General features: G+C 34.7%; 1 protein-coding gene across 5 annotated transcripts in view; it reads left to right on the plus strand.

Annotated features, from left to right (window-relative positions):
* The window catches only part of FUT8 (fucosyltransferase 8), a 137,325-nt gene extending 112,919 nt beyond the window's left edge, over positions 1-24,406 (plus strand). For all 5 annotated transcript variants that reach the window (XM_029999176.2, XM_029999208.2, XM_029999162.2 and 2 more), the window contains 4 exons: positions 2,483-2,729; positions 3,975-4,151; positions 11,239-11,389; positions 15,858-24,406. In XM_029999176.2, the coding sequence (XP_029855036.1) occupies positions 2,483-2,729; positions 3,975-4,151; positions 11,239-11,389; positions 15,858-16,175 (893 nt within the window). In that variant the 3' untranslated portion in view covers positions 16,176-24,406. The remainder of the gene's footprint in view (positions 1-2,482; positions 2,730-3,974; positions 4,152-11,238; positions 11,390-15,857) is intronic.
* Positions 24,407-26,156: the final 1,750 nt, after the last annotated feature.

Here is a 26,156-nt window from a genome sequence, read left to right on the forward strand (position 1 = left end):
GCACTTACTAACGCTTGACCTAGTAGTTAATTTTGCACAACCAAATTGTTTTGCCTTAATGTAATACATTTTGTTTGTTTCTGATTTTGATTTGCAGCAAGTCTTCAACTTCATTACTATTTAAACAACATATCACATACAGTTGAGAACTGAAATCTGTTTTTTGTTTTTGTGCCCTCCCCCCCCCCCCCCCCCCCCCCCCCAATCTTCTTTGGTATTCATGTGATTCTAGTATATTTTAGTCTATTTTGCTATATGCTGAGGGCTTTTCTAGTTATTGCTGGCCAATCTTGTTTTCTTCAAAGTGTTAAGACAGCCTGTGGAAATTTTTAGAAGCACCCTCTTATCTTTTGAATAGTGTGGAATAATGTATTGGGTGTTTTTCAGGGTCAGAATGCCAAATAGTGGGTCAGGTAGCTCAATCAGCTTTATCAATAGTAAGACTTTCCAAATGGCTGTCTTTACGCAACACATTTTTTCAGTGATAGAATGAAGTTTAAAAGCTTGTCAGTGATACCATACTTAATAAAAATTCACCTTTTTATATGCACCTTAGCATCTCTACTTTTTCTCCTCAAAAGAATTGCAACGAATTTCCTTCTCCAACTTAGGATCAGACTATTTTCTTTCTTCTCTTAGCTAAGATTGCTATTGCGTTTTTTGCCACCCTGTTCCTTCCCCCCCTGTCAATTGAGGGGGAAAGGGTAAAAAGGATGAAACCTCAAGCGTTCTTACCAAGCTAAACATTTCTTGTCTAGACTTCTGACTAATACTTCATGTCTGCACCAGATTTAGCACTACCCTGGCTTCAGGCTGCTTTTCTTTATTGCAGCTTTCTGAAGACATACTGATAAAATATTATCCATCTTATGATAAGAAAACTTAAATGGTCAGTATTTTTACTAAAATTATGAACTTTTACTAAATCTTTTCCTGTAAGTGTGATATAATAGATGGTAAAAACATGAATTGGCTTCTTGAATTAAAAAATATCATCCATACCTGCAGTACGTGTTCTACATGAAATTATTCTAAAAGATCCCTTTACAGTGGTGTTATACAGTGCAGTGATAAAATATTAACATACAGCTACATCTGTGAAGACAGATTTTCCAAATCTATTAAAAATTAATTGAAAATATACCTGATCATAACAAACATTCCTTATTTAAATAACCGTATCTCAGAGAGTTACTGCTCAATTTTGAGTAGCTTTGGTAGGCTCACTGGTGTTAATGTAGCATTCTGGCAATGTGTGACTTAATCATGCAATTGTCATATTTCTAGGACTTTGTCACAAATATTCTGAAATGATTTTTAGTGCATCCAAAAGTGTTCTAACCTTAGGGATTTTTAAACTGTTCTTAAAATAAGGCTCGTTATCCTTGCACTGAATTGATTTTTTTCAGCCGTTAGGTTTACTTGGTCATCAACAGTTATGTAAGTTTGATTTGTTTATATTTAAAAGAGTTTTCTTTCCTGGCTGGTGAGCACTAAACAGAGAACTAGCCATCTTTGCCAGTAAACACTGTGGACAATGAAAAAATTCTTTTGGAGGAAATAAGCACACTAGAAATCTTACCTGAAATGTTCCATGTTTCAAAAATGTAATGCTTTGTATTATGTTGTCAGGTATTATAATTTATTTCACAATATGAAAATAGCTTTGAATTATCAATTATGTAGACACTTATATTCATGTAATTTGTAAAAAATCTTAAAAAATGTTTAGTGGCTATTGAGCCTTGAATGAAAGTCCCATCTAAAGCATCTGTATATTCCACTTCAGTTAGTATTTAAAAGCTAACAAATTCTTATCTGTATGTAAATCACATGCTTGTATAGTGCTTGGCTGTTTTCCTTGATCTGTTTAATTTGCTACTTCATAGTTTAAGTTCTTCAAGACAGGAATTGTCTCTCTTTCTGTCCTTTCTCCCCTTCTGTCAGTAGAGAGGCTAATTCAAAGGTTCTAATGATGTCTGAAATGCTGAGATTTAGTGCAATAGAATGTATTCAAGAGAGCAGCAGGGCTGTATAGTTACTTTTTTAACAGTTTCTTATGCCTTAAAATATTTCTTTGTTTACTTTTTAAACAAGTGACTGAACTTTAAGCATTTTAGATAACAAGCCTGTCCAAGTAAGCCTTAGCACACAGTAATGGTGTAGTTGTATATAAAAAGGTATGAATATATAAACAGGAACACTTTTTATGTTTTATTAAATACCAGCTGCTAAGAATTCAAAGACCTTCAACTTTGTTCTACTGGAGTGGATTGTTAGGTACAGTTTGTACATAAATCTGGTCTAAAACTATGATTTTTATTGATTTTTTTTAATGCTATTTTGAAAAAGTAGAGCAAGGGTTGGGTAGTCTTTTTGAAGTTGAAGATACAGTTTAGCTGATATGTTTGGGATGTTACTTGCCAGTGGTAAAGCTTATTAATAAAGTAAATGACTCATCCTACTGTGTATTTTAAAACAGGTGAGGCTAATGATAAGGATGTTCAGGTGGTGGAACTTCCCATTGTTGACAGCTTACACCCACGGCCACCTTATTTACCTTTGGCTATCCCCGAAGACCTGGCAGATAGGCTAATTCGCGTACATGGGGATCCTGCAGTGTGGTGGGTCTCGCAGTTTGTGAAATACTTGATTCGTCCACAGCCTTGGTTAGAAAAAGAAATAGAAGAAGCGACGAGGAAACTTGGTTTCAAACATCCAGTGATCGGGTGGGTATTTAGTTTTCTTTTTAACAGTCCGTGCTTTAATACGTGTATATAGTGATTCCTGTTCAGGGCAAATTGTTTTATGATGGTTATCCAAGAGACTCAAACATTTTGTGGGGAGAGAGGGTGCTTTCTAGATGAAGCTATAGTTTTTAACTGCGCATAGTACAAGTTGGTTACAAGTACTTCTTCAGCATACTTGCCTACCTATAGTTGGACAGATATATAAAAGGCGGCTAAATAGAAGGGTTTTTTATATGTCCTTCCATATCTAGTAATGTAATACAGAATACATGTAATTGCCTTACAGCTTGTATTCCAGACACTTTTCTGTCTGGGTCTTCTTTTCAAGTGCCTATAGCCTTTGCATTTGAGGAAAAAAGGCTAAGCCTACATTTCACATGCCACAACCCACAACTAATTTTGTTGTTGGCTGCACCTGAACATGGTATGTGCCTTTCCCTTTCCTGCTGATGTTTTCACTATTGTTGTTTCTTAGCAGTAACTATGAGTTGGAAAGGTCTGTATGGGGAGATATGGGGAGAAGGAAGGAAAGCACCTATGGGCAATAAAGAGCAGCTTGTGGAAGAAAGGTTTTACTGTCACATAAAGTGAAAAATGCTGCTGGCTGTACTAGAGTCTGCAAATACTGCTTTCTTTGCCAGAATTTTCCTTCAATCCTTAATCTTTCTTTTTGTAGGAGTACACAATAGGTCTGTCCAAATGTTAGTTGGCTTTTGACCATTGAGTCGATAGGCCGCTTCACCACTGGCGGATCTGAAGACTTGTTAGGTCTCAAGCAGATGGGGAAGATGCATTTTTAACTACCTTCATTGAAACCCTGCACTGTAGTTGCTGTCCCAATATATCCATGATGCAAATATTCCTATTTTGCTTTTGAACCGTATTGATCAAGCAATACCTAACTACACCGGGTAACATAACCTTCTGCACAAAAGGAATACCTTGTATGCTATAATTAAATCTCCTTCATTCTTTTATTTCAGTTACCATTTGCCTTGCTTGCAAGATTATTATATTGCTTTCAAGAACAGATTGACAGCTAACTTCATGTTGTCCGTGTGTCTTGATGGACATCAATGAGTTTTAATCCTTCCTTGTTTTATGTAGGGATTCAATTTAATATGCATTCTAAAAGCACAGGCATGAAATTTGAAGTTAAAATTTCAGTTGCTAACGTATGTATTGTATTTATAAATTGAATTCCTTGTTTCTGCCTTTTTCCAGCGTTCATGTCCGAAGGACAGACAAAGTAGGAACAGAGGCAGCATTTCATCCCATTGAAGAATACATGGTACATGTTGAAGAGCGCTTTGAACTTCTTGCTCGCAGAATGCATGTTGATAAAAAAAGAGTGTATTTGGCTACAGATGACCCTTCATTGTTGCAAGAGGCAAAATCCAAGTAAGATGAATTATGTTTACATTACAGTTTGTTCCTTCTGGTTAGCTTTACAATTTCTGACTATTGTGCGCACAAATCTTAGTATTGTTTTTTTCATTATCATTTATACAGTTAAGATTGCATTTCAGCTTCCAGTGATTTTGTTTTTTCTCCCAGACTTTCTCTTTTTTGGATGATTTTTTTCCCAAGTATGCTTTTCAAAGCTTAATGTTAAAAATCTAGAAGAGTTGAGCAAGATACCTGTGACTATTTAAAAACAAACCAATGCTGTAAAAAGGAAGTAAATACTTAAATAATAAATACACCAAACTTCTTGTAGAACATACACATTAAAAAGAAACTATTCAGCAATATTGTAAAAACTAGTTAATGTATCAAGAAGTTTCACCTGTCCAAACAATAACTTTCTGTGAATAGCTGCCAGAGAAATTTTTGTAAGTTGGTTGAAAAGCTTCTAATGACTCTTTCAGAAAGATTTCTGTATTGACAACTTAGATGACTTTCACCTTACATGTTGAATAATTTTAAAGTTTGTCCTTAAATATATGTGGGATTCTTGATCTGTAGCATTCTCTCTGTCCCTTTTTTGCTCTTTGTCCTCTTCTAGCTTTCCAGAACACGGGTGTAACAACCTACCCTAGCTATAGGATATCCCAGCCTGTCATAGAAAATATAACTGTGTTCAAACCCAGAAATGCAGAGTATGCATTCATTTACTCCTAACGTGGCCTGTACTTTGCTGTAAAAACTCATTGTTAAGTTGCATGTTTTGCAAGGTGTCACTGAGATGGCAAAACCTTCTGTTTAGTAAAAGGCGGCAGATGCATATGGAAGAGTAATGTTCTATATTTAACTGTTGTCTTTCTTGGGTTATGGTGTTCATCGTATATAAACAATTTCACAAATGCTTATTGCCATGACTATGGAAACTTGGTTAAGTATTTCAGATGCATTGAATTTAATCGTATTCATTATCGAGTACAAGTTAGCATGTTTTCCTTTTGAGTACTATTTATCTGTTTACTGAATAGCACCTATTTCTGTTTCCAAAATTTTATCTCCCTTGAGCAGAAGAATACGTATTTTTCACTTAAGCAAGGGAATTAATACTTTTTAAAATCAAGGTAACTCAAAAGTGGCAAATTTTTGAACTGTTTTATTCTTGGTAGACGTTCTTGGAAAAATATGTAAGATAACATACTGGATTACAAATTTTCTTTGGCATATACAAAGTAAGCAGAGAATGTTATTTTGTAGTAGAGGAATTTTCTACAGCATTTCAAACCTGTGTATTTCAATTGTGCTATTTCTATTTTTCTTTCATATCTATAAGGGGCTGCTGTTTAAAATTACGGAGTTTTGAAAAAACTAAATGAACATACACAACTCCAGATGATGGCAATCTAATCCTTCCTTTTTTGTATATGTAGAGACAAGAACAGTAGCAGAAACAATTATGATAACATAACATTTAAAGGGCAAATCTGAACAATGAAAAGACAGGTAATACAAAATTGAGGTTATAATATTTAATTCATTACATTGTCCTAAATAACTTTACTTACTGTTTGTAACGTAACAGAATTCAGTATTGCTTTAACAATCTTAGTTATGCATTTTTTCTGTATTTGCGTTCAACTTTGAATCCTTAGCACTATGTACTTTAGCTTTGTGAATAATAATGAGATGCACTACCTATGTAAACACATTGTCCCAAGTTTTCAATAGCAATAAAAACTAATAGTAGCATTGTGACTTGCTCAGTAAAACAATACTGAATTTTATTAAGCATTGCAGTTTCTGTGGCGGTTCAAGGTCCATTCAAAATCACATTTTTACTGTAATAGGATAAGATATATCTCATTAGTACAGCATTCATTTTGTACATTTTCTTAGTAAAAGCCATAGAATCTGTAAGTAGTGAATAATTTTTTATGTGTTGCTGCTGAGTTTTCAGGTCATAGTTTATACTGAAACATAACTTCCTAAGTTGCTTGCAGCCTACTGTTGCTTGCAATTGAGTAGAAAGCATTTGAAACTTCCTGTGATTTCATAGAAGGCAGGATGCAATTTGATGTTTCAGCATTTAAGGGCATCTGAAGGCAGGTTAAGGTCAGGTTTTGGAATAAAGAGCTTTTTCTTCCTCTTCTTGTGAAGAAAACTACAAATCAGTTTACACTTCTGATAAAAAAGTTCTAGTCACATTGAACTACCAAACTTTGATAGAAACAGCTGTGTCACATTGTACTGCACTAACTTATCTTTCATTCATTATTGGGTACAGTAATATTAGTAAGTACTAGATATTATATCTCTCTTTACATGAGAGTGATTGGCTGTCAAACAACGTTGGCATTTAAATAATGAAAATTTAGCCAACATTCCCATGAATAGGCATGTTGTTTCTATTGAGAGGTATTTTGAACTATTCAGTCATGAAAACAGAAATGTTTTGACTGAAGTTTCAGAAACTTCCCTTGCAGTCAGAGGTCTACCTGCAAGTACAGTAGGAAAGATAGTGGAGTCAGTACTATCAGTCTGTATAGTGGTTTTGTTTGTTTTGTTTTCTGAAAGAAAGTAGTAAGTGATATATTTTCAGAATTAGGATGACATAGAACAACATGATTGGAGAGGAGCATGGTTGAGAGAGAGTTCAACAGCTGTGATGATTATGGGGTTAAAGCACTTGACAACTGCTGGTAAGCAGAGGTCATGGTATTTATGTTAGATAAGTGATATATTAGGGATGGTGTAAATTGCTTGTTCTTTGGCTGATTTAATAGTTTTCAAATATGAATTTTTGTATTTCCAGTATATGTATTTCTCATCTATAATATTATTTACAGCATCGTCTCTCTTTAAGGTAGAGTAGTCAAAATAATGCAGCTGAACATGCACATAAATTCTTAAGAAACCATATTTAATACCTTTCTGGTTTATATATAAATCTATTTAGGTCTCTTTCTCATGTATATAAGCACTAAAATTCAACAAATTACATTGTTCCTTTCAGAATGTTTACCTGTAAAGTCATCTGTATTTTGCGTTTTCATTTTTTTTGCAGTAATTTGCCTCCCTCATGAGGGTTTTTTTCAACACTTATGAAAGCTTTTTTCCCCACCCTATTTCACTGTTTATTTACTTCCACAGTAGCAAGTTAATCTCTTTTCTCCCCATGTACTATCCGTAGTTTAGCTGTTGAAACCCTCCTCGCCCCTGAGTCGTAGCATGCGTGATACATAGAATTCAGTAGTGTTTCAAAGTTCTGGAGTCTGATGAACAGCTCATACATTTTCCAATTCTTTTTAGAGCATAACCTGAATAAACACATTATTTCTTACTCCATCTGTTGACACAAATGCTCACACTCTTCTTTCAGCGGGAGGAAAGCTTGCATTGCCTGTTCTGGACACTTCCCCGGTCCTAGCAAATAGAGAGCAGGAGCCTGGGACTTGCCTTGGTTTGCACGTGCCGCACGGGGTAGCGATAAGCCATAGTTACACAACTTGATCAGCTTCTGAAACCAACTGGGACTTGAAATAGCCTCATAACTGTGCTTGGTTTGTATCCTCATCTGAGGCTGGTAGGTGCAAGAAGGAAAGATTTTAAACTATCTCTTCCCTACCTTCTGATTTCTTCTTTTCCCTTTTTCCTAAAGGGGGGGGGGAAAAAAAAAATCCATTCTGCCCTGTATATAGGTTTCAAGAATCTATTAGGTAGTTTTAGAAGAATTAGATATCATTTTTAGATACGTAGAGGAGATTTACTACATATATGTAGTCCAATACAAAGAGAACAGTATTATGCTAGTTTCTATTCTTTGGTTTTATCTTCACAGTCTGCTCCTTTCCTGTTATAGAGGAGAGAATGTGTGGGTAATTTCTTTGGAAAGCTAGGAGGGATCCTACAAAATACTGTACTTAGGTGATTCTTTCAGTAAGAATACGACATCTTATTATTTATTATTCATTTACCAGGCATTCAGGAATCCTAGTAATAGGATCGTGCCTGAGTTGTGCTTAAAAAGAAAAAAAATTCCCCAAAAGCTTAAAATGTAAGTATTACATTAATCATAATATAAATACAGACAGAAAGGGAATAGAAGGAAGCAAGAGCTAACTATAGAGCTTCAGAAGTTTCATTTCCTTTATTCTTTGTAGTCATTGTGGTAAGAATAGCTTTAAATAGAATCTAAAGCACTATAGTGAGTGGGAAGGAGAATGAAACCTCACCTAATGCAGGAAGTCAGTGGGCCACATATGGCTAAGCTTGAGAGGAGTATAGGCTTGGCCTTTTACTGTATTTTTCTTTATGCTCTGCTGTTAGCCTGTGTTGGAGACAGGATGGTGGACTAGGAGATTCTTTGGTCACACTGAGTATGGCTGCTATTATACTCACATTTTAGGCTGTTTAAAAGAAACCTCTTTTCCCAAGCACAAATGTAGCATTGTGTGGGGGGGACAACATAAAAGTGCTTGTTTGAAAACTTAAACATGTGAATAGATAAATGCTAAGCTTGGATCACTGGTTTGAAGAAATGGTTTCTGAAACTGTTGGTTAGGTGAATTTGGATCAACTTTACAAAATGGTATTGAAGACCAAATTTAAAAGCATCTAAAAGACTGTTTCCAGAATAAAGGGAGGAAGGAGAAAATTTTAAATGTATGCATAAGAAGATGTGTAAATAACTGATTTTTTTTTTTTTTTTTTTTAACCAGATCAATATGACACTTTTTTTGGTGTGCTTAATTTGTTAAGTTATTAGACTGATCTTTTGCTAGTAAGAAATCAGATTCTTCAAGAAAGGTTCTGTTGTCTTTACTCAGCACATGGATTCTGATTTTTGAACTCTGAAGGAAGTGATTAATTTTAGCAGTATTCCTCATGCCAAGAACTTGCAAAGGGGTGTGCAAATATCTTTACTGTATTCACTGTCCCTAGAAATGACATCTTCTGTTAAATGTTCTTCATGTTGCTCCCCTCAGAGCTGTGTCACTGAAATAAGACTGGTGCCTATCTCTGTTCCTCAGCTAGTTTTCACTGTAGTGTGTGACATATTTCTGTTTGATCTGTACTTTTTTTCTTTTAAAAAAATACTAATATGATTCACACAATGGAAACAGAAATAGAATGTATCACAAATATTGTGTTGTCATCTGTTGTATTTTGAGAGCTGGTTAAATATTGACGAAAAATGTTAAGATGTGAGAAGATAAGAAAGAAAATGATGACTGTGATAGGCTTGATCCATATGCTTCTATAATGTCTCAGAAGAGGTCTTATCAGTTATTCGAAATGAATAATATTTCCACCTTCTCTTCCTTGTTTTGTTTGGTTTGGTTTGGTTTGTCTTTGTTTTAATGTAACATGAACTTCCCCTGACATTCATGATCAGATGAACCCTTTAAAGTTGTCATGCTATCTCTGGGAAATTTACCATACATATATTATTTTTTGTTAGAGCAGGTGTTTCTCTTGGGAACATAAAATGCTATTAAAATCATTATGAAGATAAATTAAAATTCTTCCTCAAATGTGGAAGTTTTGCATATGGCTTTTTGATTTGCTCTTGAGATAGATTTCCTGATTTGGTAGCCATAGCTAGTGAATGTTAGATGGAAAAGCCTGCTATATTTGCCCACTTCACTTTTGAAAACAGTTTTCCCATAGTTTTAACATTAAAATGGAATCAGTTAAGCATATTCTTATAAGAGACTGTCATAATCATGTCTACCGTGTGTCCATAGTGTATGCACATGCTGCATTGTTGTATACAAGTGCATGCTAACTTCAGTAACTTTCCAAGAACTGGTGAGTGTAAACCTTTTGAGCAATGTTCAGCACAGGACAGTCAGGCTTTGAAGCATTTAGTTACAGGTCTAAGTTCTTATTGCTCCAGCGTTATGGCCAGCTCTATATTCTGATTTTCTTTATTAAACAGTATAAGAATGATTAGTTCTTACAAATGTAATATTAGCTGCCTTACTATCTTATGTAATATATTGCTTTATAATTGCTATGAAGTTGTAAATTTGAAAAATAGATTTTATTTGAATTGTTTCATAATTAGCCATGTAGCTGAAATTTTGTACTTGGCAGGTTAGTCACATGAGTTGCACTTCATGATTGAAATGTAATTATTGTGTAACAGCAATCTAATTATCATCTTTGTTACATCTACCTCGAATTTTTCATATAAAACTTAATTTTGGTAGGAGGCTGACTGAAAATTTAATTAATTCGTGCTGCTTTTTGCAGTTTATTTCAGATTTCAGTTCCCCAGTAGAGGGGTACAAATGTTTTGAGAAAGACCATTCTCTTTCAACATTTTTAAAAAGGATTTTTTTTCTTTCAAAGTCATTGTTGTATGTTAAAAACTTTTAGTTTTATTTTTAAAATAATATAAACCAAGGTTTGGGTTTGTATTTCAAATAAAAATACTTTAACTTAAAGTATTAATATTTTGTTTATGATATGTCAGGAATGATGTATTGACATGAAATTTTACATTTATTTCCTTTCGACCAGTAATTGCAAAATTTGTTCTCCATGCAGCCTTAATAACTGTGAAAGATTTTTTTTTTTGTTAGTTTAGATTAGTTTATTTAATATGTCCTTTTTACAGGAGACTGATTTTCTTGCACAGTGTCATAACTAGTATCTAATAGAGAGTATGGTAATAAACAAAATGTGGTCTAGTAAAGACACAATCCTATATTCTATTTAGCAGTAGAGCAAGCGAAGTGATCTTATGTTTCATCTAAAATCGGTAGCATTAGCAGAATGTGGCATATACTTCCTGATATTTTTTCACTTCTTTTACAGTGTTAAATCTCCGACAGACTTACAGTGTCTTTTTATTTAATTTTCTTTTTTTTCTGGAGAAGAGAGGGCATGCTTGGAGGCAGCAGTAACATTCTAGACTGTTCAGCAAAATTATAATTCACTCCCTGTAAAGCAGAGGCTCGCTTAAAACAAATTAACAACCTTATTTTGCAGCAAAGATGATGCTTCTTTTAAAAAACAACAACAACAAAAAAAAAAAACCAAAAAACTTTGCTATTAACAGTGTATTGTATTTTCACAGGTATCCAAATTATGAATTTATCAGTGATAACTCCATATCCTGGTCAGCAGGACTTCATAACCGATACACTGAAAACTCCCTAAGAGGTGTTATTCTGGATATTCACTTTTTGTCTCAGGCAGACTTCCTGGTCTGTACATTTTCGTCCCAGGTAAACAGCAATACAAATACAATGTGGAGTATATGTACCAGTTCTAAATCTTAGTTTTCTTCATGCTCCTGTTATCTTATTCTCAGTGCTCTCTCATGAAAACTTCAGGGAAGAAGTAAAGGCTGGGTATGCTATGTGAACATTCAGAGGACTGTAAGCACTAGTTGATTACTTCTCTTCAGTGGAAGTTACTGGCTTAATTAAGACATTTGAAATAAGCAAGACAGAATACTAAACATGTTTAAGAGTTCCTTGTTTTCCATAAAGTTAATGTATAACTTGTATTCATCCATTTCTATGCAGCTTAGCTAAGACATTTGAAATAAGTAAAAAAATTTTTAAACATCTTTAACACTTCTTAATTTCGCATTAAGTTAATATGTAACATGTGTCCATCCATTTCTACTCATCAGTGCACTCTGCTACAGTTCAAACATGCCTGCTGTTGCCTTAGTTAATTGTGCGAATGGAAAAGAATGAGGAAAGCAGACATTTAATTACAGTTGATTACATTTCTAGCAATCCAGCAGCAGTGCAATAAATGTGAATTCTGACCACTGTAATCTGTAGAGACTTCTTGTTGCAGATAATTATATGCTACAAGCTTCCTTTCTTGAGTGGTCTGATGAGGCAAGTTGGAGTCCATTAGAAAACTGAATCATATAGTTGTCATTGTTGGCATTTTCTTCTTTATTACATCATATTGCATATTAATTTCATATATCACAAAAAACTGTTTTAAGATTAAAAATTATCAGAAAGCAGTATTTCATGACTGATATGCTGATTCAAGTATGGCAAAATATGATTTAAATCAAACAGAGTGAATCTTTTTTACCTACTGTTGTCATATATGCTCTTAGGTGACACTCCTGGTTACAAAAGCATGCAATTATAGATGGCGATAGATTATGATCACACATGATTGTACTGTTACATGGAAGTGGACACAAACCTGAAAGTTAAAATTCACTTCAAAACGAAATGTTTTCCACAGCCTCAAATGTAAATTGTCTTCTGTACTGTAATGACAATTAGATAGGTAACAAGCATAATATTAATATTAATATATGATCAATACAGTGATATATTGACCTTGACAGCCAGAATTCTTAATAACATTACCATGGCAAGAAGACAGCAAAACTAGAAAAAGTATAGAAAAGCCTCTTATCCCTCAATCATGCTTGTGGATACATTTTTTTTCAGTGTTCCCAAACCCTGTGAGGAAAATGACATTTTATAGCATATTTAAAAGGTTGTTAATATAGGCTACTCTGTAGTACCAAGACATGAATAAACTCCAAAGTAAAAATCCTCACTAAGAAAAGCTCTTGAGGAGCCATCCACTTTTATAATAATGTTTGATTCAGCTAAAGTATGTCCGCTGAAACATATCACAGTGAAAGAGGTAATCATCAGCTAAGACCTAGGGCTGTATGTCTTAAATGCCACACATGCGTTGGTGTACAGACAGTTCATCTTCTAAAAGAAGAACTATCTGGTCTTGGGTAAAAACTTAATAAATCTGGAACATTTTCTGCTATTATTATATTCAGGTAACTGTGTTAAAAGTGGTAAATTTTGCTTTTAATAAAATACTGGTTATAAACATAGAAGAAACATTTAAATATACAAATGGCTTGGACAGAATATATTGTAATTGAATTGTAAGTGTTGGAGTCATTTCAAAAGAAGAATATATGTTAAAATACATTGACATAGTTATGGTGATACAAGTTGATGGGGATCTCTGGAGGTCGTCTAGTACAACCCCTTTTGAGGGTACCTTTGAGGTATGTGGTATCTTTGAGCTCTGGTCTCATTTTGCATCTCCCTGCATTTGACAATAGACGTGTTTGTTGGATGACATATTCGGTTTTCCAGAGTTGCAGAAAATTCTGCTAAAGTCTAGGAAATCCTGTATTAGACTGTTACTCTCAATAGCCGGGACTATGAATTTGGTCGAACCATCTGCTTAATTTATTCCGGGCAATTTCTTGTGCTTTCATAATTCAAACTCCTCAAAAATCATTTAGCACCAGTTTTGCTGGTCATGCAACAATGTGGATCTCGACAGCATTTTCATACATTGGACTTTTCTAAGGTCTGTTGCAAGTTTTCCCACTGTTCAGAAAGATTTCTCTTTTACGGGTTTAAAATTTGATCCTCTGATCTCAAACATTTGAACTACTATCCCTGTCCTTTCATCAATGAAATAAACAGTTTGGCGGTTACTTTGGCATTGAATATGAACAAAATCAGGCTGTAAATGACCATCTTTTGTCCAATCTCTATGAAGAGAAAGTAAGGATAAGAATGTAGTCTAATTTATTTCCAGTGTGATTTTGGACTTTCACATTAATCAATTGCATGCTGGCTCTTTTCCATTTTCTTTTCCTTGCCAAAAAGTGTCAAAACTTCATTACAGATGTATTAAGAGAAAATTACGGTATATGTGAATAGAATCGGGTGCTTTAGGAAGTCCCCTATGTTAATTCTGATTTATGCTACCAAAACTAAATGAATAGTGATACAAGCTGAAGAATAGACGTTCATTAAAATACTGTTGTTTAAAGAAATTATGCCCATCAAGTGATGTAGAGTCAAGGGAAACAACCTACCTTGGCACTGTATTTCAGCAACATCACATTAATTGAGATGTATAGAAAAGTCACGTGGCAGTTACACAAATCATAACACAGTAGCAGAATTAAGATTGCACATTAAAACAAAGAGCTTTTTTGTCTCTTCAGTCTTCATTTAGATGAAATCGTAGCTCCCTCTGCCTGACATATTTTTCTTCATAATCTCATTTCCTTCCAGGATTTTTTAGTCTTTGTATTTTGCCTTGTACATTTAAGTATACAGGCTAGAAAACAAGTGAATCCATGAATAAAAAATGTGAGGCTGGCTTTAATTATAATCCTGCATGTGGATTCTTTGCCTACTGCCCTCAACAGCTTACAGTTTAGTTACCCAGGTTTGGCACTACAAAGGAAACAATTGCTGAGAGGAGATGTTGTAACTTTTATGTCAGGTATGCAGGACACTTCCACTAAAAAGCATTTCTACTGAAAAGATTTGAAGTCTTTTAGAGAGTGTGTGTGTGTATCCTCCTTCTGGGGTGCGCACACATGCAGAGAACAAAATATTAAAAACAGTCACAGAAGCTATAAAATAAATAACCTCTTACCAATGTATGCGTAATCAAATTTGTTTCTATATTATGGGTTATAACAAGTACTTTGAAATAATTAACTTCAGCCTGATCTTCTGAAAGCTACTTCTGAAAAACTATTTCAAAGATCAGATGGAGAGGGATAAAAGGAAATCTATCACATTTTTAAAGCAAATGCCTCTCTCAAAGAAGTTAGGAAAGTACAAATATGTCTAGTTTGACTGATCAAAGTTCTATTCACCATATCTTCAGAAGGAAAAAAGTAAAATCAGGCTTTACTATATTTACATAGACTGAAAATTATGAAAAAGCTCAAAGCTTCTTTGTGTTGGAGAAGTCTGCTGTATTGTTTTTCAAGCTTTATCAAGCTTACACAAAATCAGAGAAAGATACAGTAATGTAGATTAGAAGTCAGAAAGGTCACAGTGGCCAAATCAGACACCTGACAGAGAAGAGTTTTCTAGCCAATTGTTGAAAAGAGCTTTGTTTAAAATAGTGGCAGCCTTTTGTGTTTCTGGCAACTCTGAGATACATGACACGATTCTGATGTGGGGACCTGGTTTCAGTCTGAAGAATATTCCCTTCATAAAATGTGATACAATGCCACTTTAAAATGCATCTTTCGCCTCACCAACATCATTATTGTCTTGCTGGAATTCAGTTTCATGTAGTTGTCTTCCAAGTTGCCAACAGTCATAATTCTATCACTGTTCTAATATTAACAGTATTTTAAAGCCTTGGACTTCTGGAGCTGCTTGATTGTGAAAATTGGAGCTTCCTTTAGAAAAGTAAATGTAAAGCTTCATTATTGCAGAATAAATTTTGAAAATGTAAGTTTTAAAGGTTCAGATGGAAGTAAAACACAGTTTTTATTAGTAGTAGAAAAGGAAAATGAATTTGCTTTTACATTTGATTGGCTACATATCATTCATTTTAAAAAGCAGGATAGCTAGTGTTCATATAGAGGTTTTCAATTTTTGCTAAAAGGTAGACTGTTCTAATTATTTATCTATTTATTTATTTACCACATCTGATCACCAGAGTACTAATTAAAATGCTACAGAATTGTATGCTTCTTGTTAGTAAATATGCAGGTGTTGTTTTGGTGTGGTTTTGGGTTTGGTTTTTTTTTTTTTTTTTTTGGTTGGTTGGCTGGTTGGTTTTTACCTGGACATACCGAAACTTGATCTGCTGTGAAATTTAATTGTTACACATTGGTTGCTGACTTCTGTGGTATATTGCAGGCAAGCACAATATTTATGACTCTCTTCTGTTTTTATTTTTAAGGTTTGTCGAGTTGCCTATGAAATTATGCAGACATTGCATCCAGATGCTTCAGCGTATTTCCATTCTTTGGATGATATCTACTACTTTGGGGGACAGAATGCCCACAACCAGATTGCTATTTATGCTCATCATCCACGAACTGCTGATGAAATTCCTATGGAACCTGGAGATATAATTGGAGTAGCTGGAAACCACTGGGATGGTTATTCAAAAGGCATCAATAGGAAATTAGGAAGAACAGGCCTGTACCCATCATATAAAGTTAAGGAGAAAATTGAGACAGTCAAGTATCCTACGTACCCAGAGGCTGACAAGTAGATTAAAAGGAAGACATTTGGCAGTAGTTCTCAATTTTGATTGGTTCGAACCAGTCAGCGCACTAACTAATGGTTTATATGGGATTTGAATTTGCATTTTAACATGCAGTTAAAATCAAAGCCTTTAGCAATGAAACTGGATAAGAAGCTGAGAACAAATGGATGGGCTATTATCTGAACTTACTCTTAAACATTTTTTGTTATATGCACTCTCACACATGCACACACAAAACTACATGCAACAGGAAAACTGTTGTTTTATACTTTTTGTCTCTTTTCAGGATTTGTCCTAGTCATTAGTCTTACGTGAGCTTTGGGCTCTTTTCTCTGCCATTAAATGACAATAATGTTCAGACTTATAACACTGCCACATTGTGTAATTTGAGTGACATGAACATATTTTGTATGTGCAAAATTTAAAACATGGTGCCTATATTTGAAAAATTTGTGACCTTTTTAGAAGAGCCATGCCTATATTACAATGGGCAAGAGTCAATCTTCAACTGGTGTTACCGTGACCACTGAACTTGCTTCAAACAACAGATTCAGATTTCAGACTAGATTTCTTTACAAGTTTATTTTTAGCATTCCATTGATTACTTCTCATCATTAATAAAATAAAGGATGCATCCAACAATAAAATAGTCACTGTCTGTTAGGAATTTTTGTAATACCATGAACAGATTCTTTAGTATTGATAATGTTTCTGGACATTGCCTTTGATTGAAAAAAACAAAACAAAACACAAAACCCACAAAGGAAAAAAGTAGCTGGAGTTTCATTGAATTTTTAAACACTCATTATGTAGTACAGCTGCTTAGTGGCACAGCGTTGCTCAGTTCGGTGGACAGTGGGTTTCAGCAGGATGACTTCAGTGGCTCAATTTCTTACATTTACTCTCTAGCACTGTTCTTTTACCTTCTGTGTTTCTCTTCTGAATTCTTTTATTTTTATTTTTTTTTAGGGTATTATAGATGGCCATTTATCATTTTGGCATTGAATGTAGTTACTTTTAAGGAAAATACTTCAGGTTATCCCATTTATAGAACCTGTCAATCTAGAGTACTCTAAAAAAATCTAACAGTTTACCCCAAAAATAGTAGGTTCCAAGGAAATATAAACAAGGATGAATTTTTATGCATGACAAAATTGTTAGTAATTCTTAGTGTTTTGAAATCTGTTGCTAGTCTGTTCTCTATTAAGAAAAGAGATAATTTACAAAATAATTTTACAAACAAATTTGTAGATTTGGGGGTTGTGTGTGTATATATATACACACAAAAATGTACTAGACATATATATATATATATATATATATATATATAAAAAAAATGTACTAGATATCAAGATGTTATTTCCAAATAGAAAGACTATTAATAGCATTATACAGGTTCCAGTGCAATCCAGTCTGGAATACTGGAAGTGCAGAAAATGTTTACTATTCAGACACTGAGAAAATGCCACATGAGTAAAGATTAAAAAGCATGGCTGGTTGACCTTAAGAAAGCAAAAGTTAAAAGGATGTTTAATTATATTTATTAATAGACCAAGGACAGTGTTGACGTAATGAATGGATGCACTTGACCACGAATAAATTTTAGGCTGAAAGGTAAAAGGAAATCTCTGGTGGTGTGAAGTTCAGCAACAGTCTTCCAATTGAAATAGTGGTGAGTAAGATGGAACTTGATTGGCATGTAAAGGAATTAACAAAGTAGTTCTCTCTGACATTACTTGTAGGACTGATCCTATAGATCCCTTCCAGTTATGTGTTCCTCAACTGAAAAACTATTTTGTGTTTGAAAAAGAATAACAAAATCAAAGTTGAAAACGGCGGTGGAAAAAAAAAGATAAATTGCCTGTTAGCTGTATTAAATAGACATATCAGTAAAAATGAGCATAGATACCAAATGGGTTTTAAAGACGGATTGAAGGATAAAGGCAAATGAGTAAGAGTGGCCGACAAACGCTGAAGACAATGACTTTTATGACTAAAGATGGCTAGAATTAACTGGTGTTTCTGTATTTTGGAACTACTAAGGAAGCTGTTTGATGTTAGTTTCCTGTCTAAGTGATTCTGATAAGTTTTTCACTAACTTAGCCAAACTTGTGGTATTTCAGAGGCACAAATGTAGGCTAAATTGTAACTTTTTCTTACTTAAATTTGAATTGTACATAAAAAGCTATTGCTGCTTTCCTTTTCAACTTGGGGAAAAAAAATAATCCAAACCCACAAACATTTCTTCCTTAGCGATTAGATCAATGCATTTTATCTTTGGGAAAACTAATTTAATTATTTCTCCACAAATACTACATGATCTCTTTGATATTTATAGATTTTGAAAATGTTTTATTTTTGAAGCTCTTTACTTACAGCTTCTGACCTCATCATTTCCAGCTCATTTCTTATAGTGTGATGCAGAAATAGTATATGTAAATGAATTAACGTGTGAAAATTCCTTCATAGTCAGGTAACTCAATTGCAAATATCACTAGAGATGATAAATAACAGAACATCTAGGATGAGCCCAAAGGCAAGAGCAGATCTTCTGATTAAGTAATGAGAGAACTGAAAACACTGACGTTATAGAAGACATACCTATATAATGTGGCAATTCCTCAACAGACTACATCTGACAAAGTAATGGCAAGGTACATGCGCCTCCTTACATATTCTAAGTACCTAATGAATAATTAGCTCATCATCTTTGACAGAATGATCATGAAATGGTATGAAATTATAAAATTATTGTTAATAATTAAGAAACATACTAATGTAGATGCTATGACCTTATTCCGCTGGGCCATGTGATCCTTTAGTGCTTATAATGCAGTACGTCTCAGAGGAAGAAACGTAGCAATAGACTGCTTACTAGATGCATCTGTTTCTAGAGATTTGTTTCCTTTAAGACTACCAGTTAGTTACATCTTAGAATCCTGGGACCTTGGGACATTAAAACTGAATTTGTTTTATATTAAACAAAATAAATATTAGAGACTTTATTCTCAGTTACAGTGGATTCCAGGTAGTATGGAAGGATCCATGGGTAGAGAAAATGAGACCCACAGATTTTTATTGTAGCTCACAGAAAAGTGAAATAAGAGGAAATAAAAAATTTTGTCTTCAATACCTGAAGGAAAGCTGAATCTTTTGGAAGTTGTGAACTCATTAAGATACTAGCCAGAATGCTTGCAAGCAAGCACATATACATCTTGTTTCTTCCATTCGCCTTGTAGCTCTGCAACAATCCAGTCATGTAATTTTTGCCTCATACCAAACCACCGTGTCTGACATCCGTAAAACAAAGACAGCCCTCATACTCTTTTAAACAAGCTAATGTTTAATTAAATTTTTCCTCTTTAAGAAGCATTTGTGTGTGTGTGTGCACGCGTGCAAGTTGTGTTCGTAAAAAATAATATGAACAGTAGTCTTTCCTTCTATGCTATTTTACATTGTCATTGTCACGTTCTCTGTAATAACTTATTTGCCAGGTAAATGTAGTCTCTGGAAACTGAATATTCTACTTGCTTCTCACCAGCTGGGCTAAGGAATTTATTCTGAGTAGTTCAGTTAACTAGTCTTCTGTGACATTGGTGCACCTGGAGACTGGGGTCATCATCAGCAGTTTGCTGCTACCACCGCAATTACACCAGCCTGAGTTCTGTCTTTGATTTTCAGTCCAGCCTACAGTCAGATGCATGGGATTCCCAAGCGTCCTCTACCAACCTCCCGTCCCTGTGACCTTCAGAGTATTATGGGTTTGTTCATGAAGGGTGATGTTTTATTTCAAAATTTTTAAATATTTGCCTTCAGAGAAGTTTTTTGTCTACCCCTTCTACCACTGAATTTTAAGGAAACTTGCAATTACCAGAAGGATTTCTCTCCTTTACCAATTCTTCAGAAAAGAGAACTGATGATTCCTTTCTTATGGAGAGAGATTCACAATGTGGAAGTTTCCTCCGTAATGGGTTTTATGTTTCTTTGGTACACAATTATAAAATAAGGGTCTTGTCTTCTGAGATAGGAACATAATAGAATATAAAAGAGAAAAATTTCATTACAAATTCTTGATAAGGAAAGGGAGATTTTCCTTCATGCCGGCAGAGTAGCACCTACCATTTGGAACTTTTTCAAAACAGTGAATTGAACTTCTGTTTTTCCAAGTCATAAGTTTCTTTGCAATGTAATCCCTCAAGTGTCTGAAGAATCCAGGCAAAAATCATTTGCTTAGTTTGGGAGGTGGGAAGAAGAGATTCTGGTAAGAAGACATGATATTGTACTTTTAATTTAATTTGGTATATCTGTTTATAAAACCACAGATAAACCTTTCAATGCTGGGTTAAGGACCTCTGCCAGCAAAATCATTCTGCTCTTTGCCAGAAGCACTTAAAATTTGCAACCTCTCTTTTGATTTTTGCCTAATACCAGTCCCAGTCGTGTATAAACATCATGCTGGTCATATTCTGATCATTGGTTGTTACTATATTACAGTTTCATTCATATTTGGGTGGCTTGGGAGCAGGCTGTCAAAGAGCACAAACTGTTTGGTTTTCTTATCATGTTGAATTAAAATTGCATTTAAAACTCACAAAAATTCCATTTCCCTAAGGCACCACTAGAATTCTAATAGTAGTCTACAGACTTTTGTCAAGGTCCCCTATATGCTCCTGCAAGCTTATCGGGAGCAAGACTGAAGCAAAGAAAGTTATGCATAAATATCAACTGCAAACAGGTTGGGTTAGACTTCATAGTATCCTGTTCATTTCTAAAAAGCATGAAATATGGCACTGTATGATACAAATAAGAGGATAGTATAAAATTTCCAAGTCTGCAGAAAAAATTGCTAGTCTGTCTGCCTGCATCACTGGTTGCATTCACTGTGTACAAGATTATCTCAGAATCAAAGTACATACGGCAGCGGTCTTCCAGCATTACTACAGGCATCTGAGAATCCCTTCAACTGATGTGTTTGCTCCTCTTTACCCCTTTTGGTGCCATGTACAAATACCTAACAGTGCTGACGATGGTTGCTATTCAGTGGAACCTTCCTTTATTTTGTATGCTTGTTTCCTTTGACTCAACTTACTTGTCAGCAGAATCCTATTGCCACTGCAATTCAAGCAAGTTTGGTTTAATGCAAAGGCATGCCAATCGTTTACACCAAAATGTCTTTACCGTTGCTCAAAATTAACTTCACACTCTTAGGCTGACTCCTAAGGATACACTATTGAGGGAAGGAGCAATCTCCACTGGACTATTCTGTACATGTTATATAACTGCTCACACATACTGGTTTTACTTTCAATTTTGCATGATTTTTCCACTTTATACAGACTCAAGAATTTGTTTTTATTTTAGTATATTTATGAAGGGTTTTCTTGAGCACGGTGAGACAAAGTTCCAACTATCCTACATTTTCTTCAGGAAGCATATCGGATCTTACCACATTTCCTCTAATTGTCTTAAAGACATCCTCCAGTCACACCATTTTAAGAGAATCATCTAGATCGACATTTCCTGAAGACTATGACGTTTTTATGCTCTTCCATTAGCCCCACTGCCTACTTGCATCTGAGCCTGATCTGCCATGGTTGTATGAACTACCTTCAAACTTTTCTGCTTAGTGTGTTTTGATTTCCTTGCCTAATGGCTAATGGTCATTACTTGACTAGGAATCCAAGGAACAGCAAGTGTCCGTATTTAATTTTTCATAATAATGTGAAATTATATTTCTTGCAGGTTATTTTTTTTTTTTACTAAATGCATTTTTGTAATTTCCCTAAATGATACAGTCAAGGATTCAAAGAGAAATCACCATAATCAGATGTGCCTAATAAGTGTTTAGAAGGCTTACAAGGCATAGAAGTTCCTTATCTAATAAGATTTACAGCTCACACTGTGGCAAGTTTCTTGACCAGATGAAAGATGTATTCTCATAGCATTCCCTATCCATTTTTGGCTAGCACTTCTACGCTAATGCCTGCAGCTTAATATGCAAGCAATAGGGACACAATCTGAATGCAGTCTTTTTACAGGACCAGGAGAGACAGGTCATTTTCTTCTCTTCAGTCTTAGAACCCTTTATTTTGCTTAGTTTTAGTATTCTTGCTCTCTTTCTTTGGCAAGTTTTTTTTGTATAATACAGCCGCACAATTCTCAGTTACTCCTCTATAAGTAGAGCCACAAGGATGTTACATCTCAGCTGTGAGAATCCACTGAATGAAGAGATTGCCGTCCACTTCAGCTGTCTACAGAAGACCTGTTTCTTAAAGAAGCTGAGTATGTTTGCTGATATCTTTCCAAACAGTAGCAACCTGAAGAATGGAAGGAGACCACAAAACAGAACATCCTACTTCCTTCTCTGTGAATGAGAAGGGATTGGGCATCCGTTATGTCCAACCAAGACAATGGAAAGTGGTTGACTAGTTGATGGGAGTAGTTTGCTTCACTACTTCAGCTTATTGCTGGAGAATGAACTGTGATGAGTTTATAATTTTAGATCTGTGGTCACTTTGTAACATCTATAAAATTTTATTTGTTTTCACTTGAGAATAAAATTGTTATACACAAAGAATAAGTTCAGATTTGTGGGATTAAACGGACAGTGTTTCTTCTTCCCTCAGATGGAGTTCATTGTGCACTAATGTTTCTTAAAATGATTTTTGCTTATGACTAAATTTCAGTTATTCAGCAAAGATAGACAAATCTTGTTAGGCTGGCTTGACCATTTTTTTAACCTGTGCGTCACTAGAGATTATATAAAGGCTAGCCCTAATGAACCTTCCACATAATACATTTAGGATTGATGGATTTGTTTGCTTAATTTTTTTCTTTTGTTTATATACAATAGGAAAAAAAGTTTACTAAATATTAAAAAAAAGATGGTTAGGATGTGTCTGCCTGCCAAAATGTATTTCTCTAGGGCTGCTGATGTGTTATGACTACTGTTTATTACACTGATTCATATTAGCTCATGTTCTCATGTTTCTGAGTGTTTTACTCATTTCTTTTGTCTGATGTTTAGATTATAAGACTTATGATCCAGGAGTCTTCTTTTATTTGTGTTTCCACCACTTTTGTCACAGTGGGATTCTCGTCATTCGGTAGGATCCCTAGACAGTACAGTAATATGAATAATAATTGTAGTCATAATACGGGTTGAACATTTAATCTATAATGCTAAATTCAATATGATTTTGTAGTGTTTGCTTTTATTTCTGTTGCATTAATATTTTGTTTAGTTAATATGTATTGCTTATTTACCATCATGTGTGCATGAAAAGAAATTCTTAAAAAAAACCAAACCAAAACCCAACCCAAGCCCTAATATCAGAAGTCGGATTCAGGAAATATTCTTAGTTCCTTCCTACATGCTGATGACCTTTCTTATTGATAGTATATTTATATGTTTGGTTCTGAAACAGCACAATGATTTAGGAAATTACCTTGTATACTTTGTATGCTCTCATTCCTTCTCTTGGGACGAGGTAACTGACCATACCATGTGTATGCTAAATCTGTTTCAATGTGAATTGAAACAGGTTTATATCTATGCCACTGCTGACTGGCTTGGTATATATATATTAGTCAGTGAGAGTTTTGGAAGTAAACGTGAACGTATATCCTTCATTTTTGTGCTTTTAAAATTGAATGTAGGAAAGTAAGTAAGAGCCATTGGAATAATAGGCTTTTGTCACCCGTTGTTGAACTGGCTAGAGCTTACTCATGTCCTTTTTCATTCTCAAGATAACACATTGCAGGAATATGCTGTGGAGAGACAGATCCATACACCGTAGACAGTTATGTATCTAATAGGAGGGGATAGAATCTGTTGAAGAGCCTGAAGAAACCTCTAGAAGATGAGGATGTGACCAAGGGAATGGTTAGCTTGACATTAAGGTGTTCCAGTCATTACTTTATCTGCCGATGTGATTGACTGTAGGTCTTGTTCTTCTTCTCTTCTGGGCTGCCCCTTCAGGATTCATCTCACAGACATACATTATTTTGTCATGACTTTATGCTGGATGGATATTGGTTCCAGAACACTCTGTTCCTTTCTCATAAGATGCGTCTTGTTAATGCAGGTGCTCCACTGTACTACCTCTGTAGTAAAATGGTCTGGATTTTCTCAGTGCTGTTTAGTTGATGTTGGTCTTCAAAGTTTCCCTTGAGGCATTTCCTTTTGGTAAAGCCGTACACAATGGTTGAAAAAAAAGAATACAATTCTTTGCTGATTTGAGTCTGATGTTTTATTTCTGAGATACCCATAATTTGCCTTGCTGACCTACAAAACCACAAGGTAGATTTTAACTTCTTTTCTGTGGCAAGTAGCTTACTACGGTTGGCTGTAGCCAACAGTTTGGTGCTGAAAGTAAGCTTTAAGCCTCTGCAAGTATTTCCAGCTCTTATTGCTGTCTGAGAAAGAGTGGTGACACCCCTGACAGTAGAGGTATGGAATCCACAAAAACTAGTTTGGGCTAATTCTGTGATACACTTTTTCCTACCAACATTACCACTCTTTTGCCTAAGTCTGTTTTATCCAGCTTTATTTTGTTTTAGAATTTATCTTGCAGTTCCAGGGGTACAGGACGATAGTGTTGTCTGTGCTTGAAAGGCAGTTGTAAATGAGTTTCCTAAGTATGTTGCTAGTACAAGGCACAACAATGTCCATTAATCTCTTCATTTATGCAATATCTTCTCCAGCAACTTCTCTACCAGTGGTGCCAACCTAATTTCTTTGTTTTCAACTGATTTCTTCCCTGTCTCTGTCTTATACGTAGAATGGTCTTCTACTCTGTTCGTTCAGATCTCTAAAAAACCTGCATATATACAAAAAATTAAACCAGAAAATTAAACACAATTAAATTATCAGCACATCTGCTTTTTAAATCAAATTCTATCTTCTATATATATCACATTTTTTAATTTTAAGTTCTTGGAAGCAAAAAATTTATTTTGTTATTGTTCAGACTTCTTAATCCTGAAACAATAAATAATAGACAAAAAAGGTTTCTGGAAGGAGTAAATCTTTTCCAAAAGCAGTAGATCATTTAGGCCTAGTACAAACATAATGAAAAAGAGAAATCCCATTAAATTCCTAAAAGTAGAACTGCATGAAAGATTACTCTGAATGCCAGAGTAAAAAATACGCAGGATTATAATTTATTTTTTTCCTGTTTTTCCCCTGTTGGTTTAACTAGCTCATCTAAGCTGCTGCTTATCTGTGAGGAATCAGCATTAATTAGCATCTGCTGAACTGGACAGACTCTTCAATGTACAAATGGCCTATCAGAACAACTATATGAAATTTTATCTCAAGACATTTTTAATCTTGATACAAAATTACCTTGATGTTCTGTTATAGCATTTAATATTTTTGCATCTTGAGGTTTTCAGATAACCGCTAGTGGGTGATATATAACATAAATGATAGAACTTTAAGTATATCCATCTGGAAAGAGTAGGAACAGCCGTCTATGCGTAAGGCAATACATTGATATGTCACGTTAATGAATCATTTTGATTCCAGTTACAGGATGTGCAAAGTGTATCACTGTTTACTGCACAGCAGTATGGCTAACAAATGATTTGTGAAATCATTGTCCATTTTAACTGGGATGTTTTTATTAAAGAACGGTAGCTATGACTAACAACAGGTTTCCATATTGTTTTGGTTTGAGGTCTGTCAATTGTTTATCATGGCACACACTCATTGACTGAATAATAAAGACTGTAAACTACATTTTACTATTGCAGACACATTCAAAGGATAGTTGAGTCCCACCCAGCAGCCAAACAAATTGCTTTGGGGAAACTCCCCAAATCACTGAAATTAAGAAAAGAATAAGATATTAGATAAAAAGGTTCATATTGAGTTCAGAGAAAAGTCTCTGCTCTGGAGTCTTCAAACTTTCTGTCTAGGGAAGATTTAGTGTTCAAAGTGTGCATCGGAACAGTGTGCTGTACCCATGTTTTCTCATTATT

The sequence above is a fragment of the Aquila chrysaetos genome, chromosome 2 (assembly GCF_900496995.4).
Source record: "Aquila chrysaetos chrysaetos chromosome 2, bAquChr1.4, whole genome shotgun sequence".
Lineage (NCBI taxonomy): Eukaryota > Metazoa > Chordata > Aves > Accipitriformes > Accipitridae > Aquila > Aquila chrysaetos.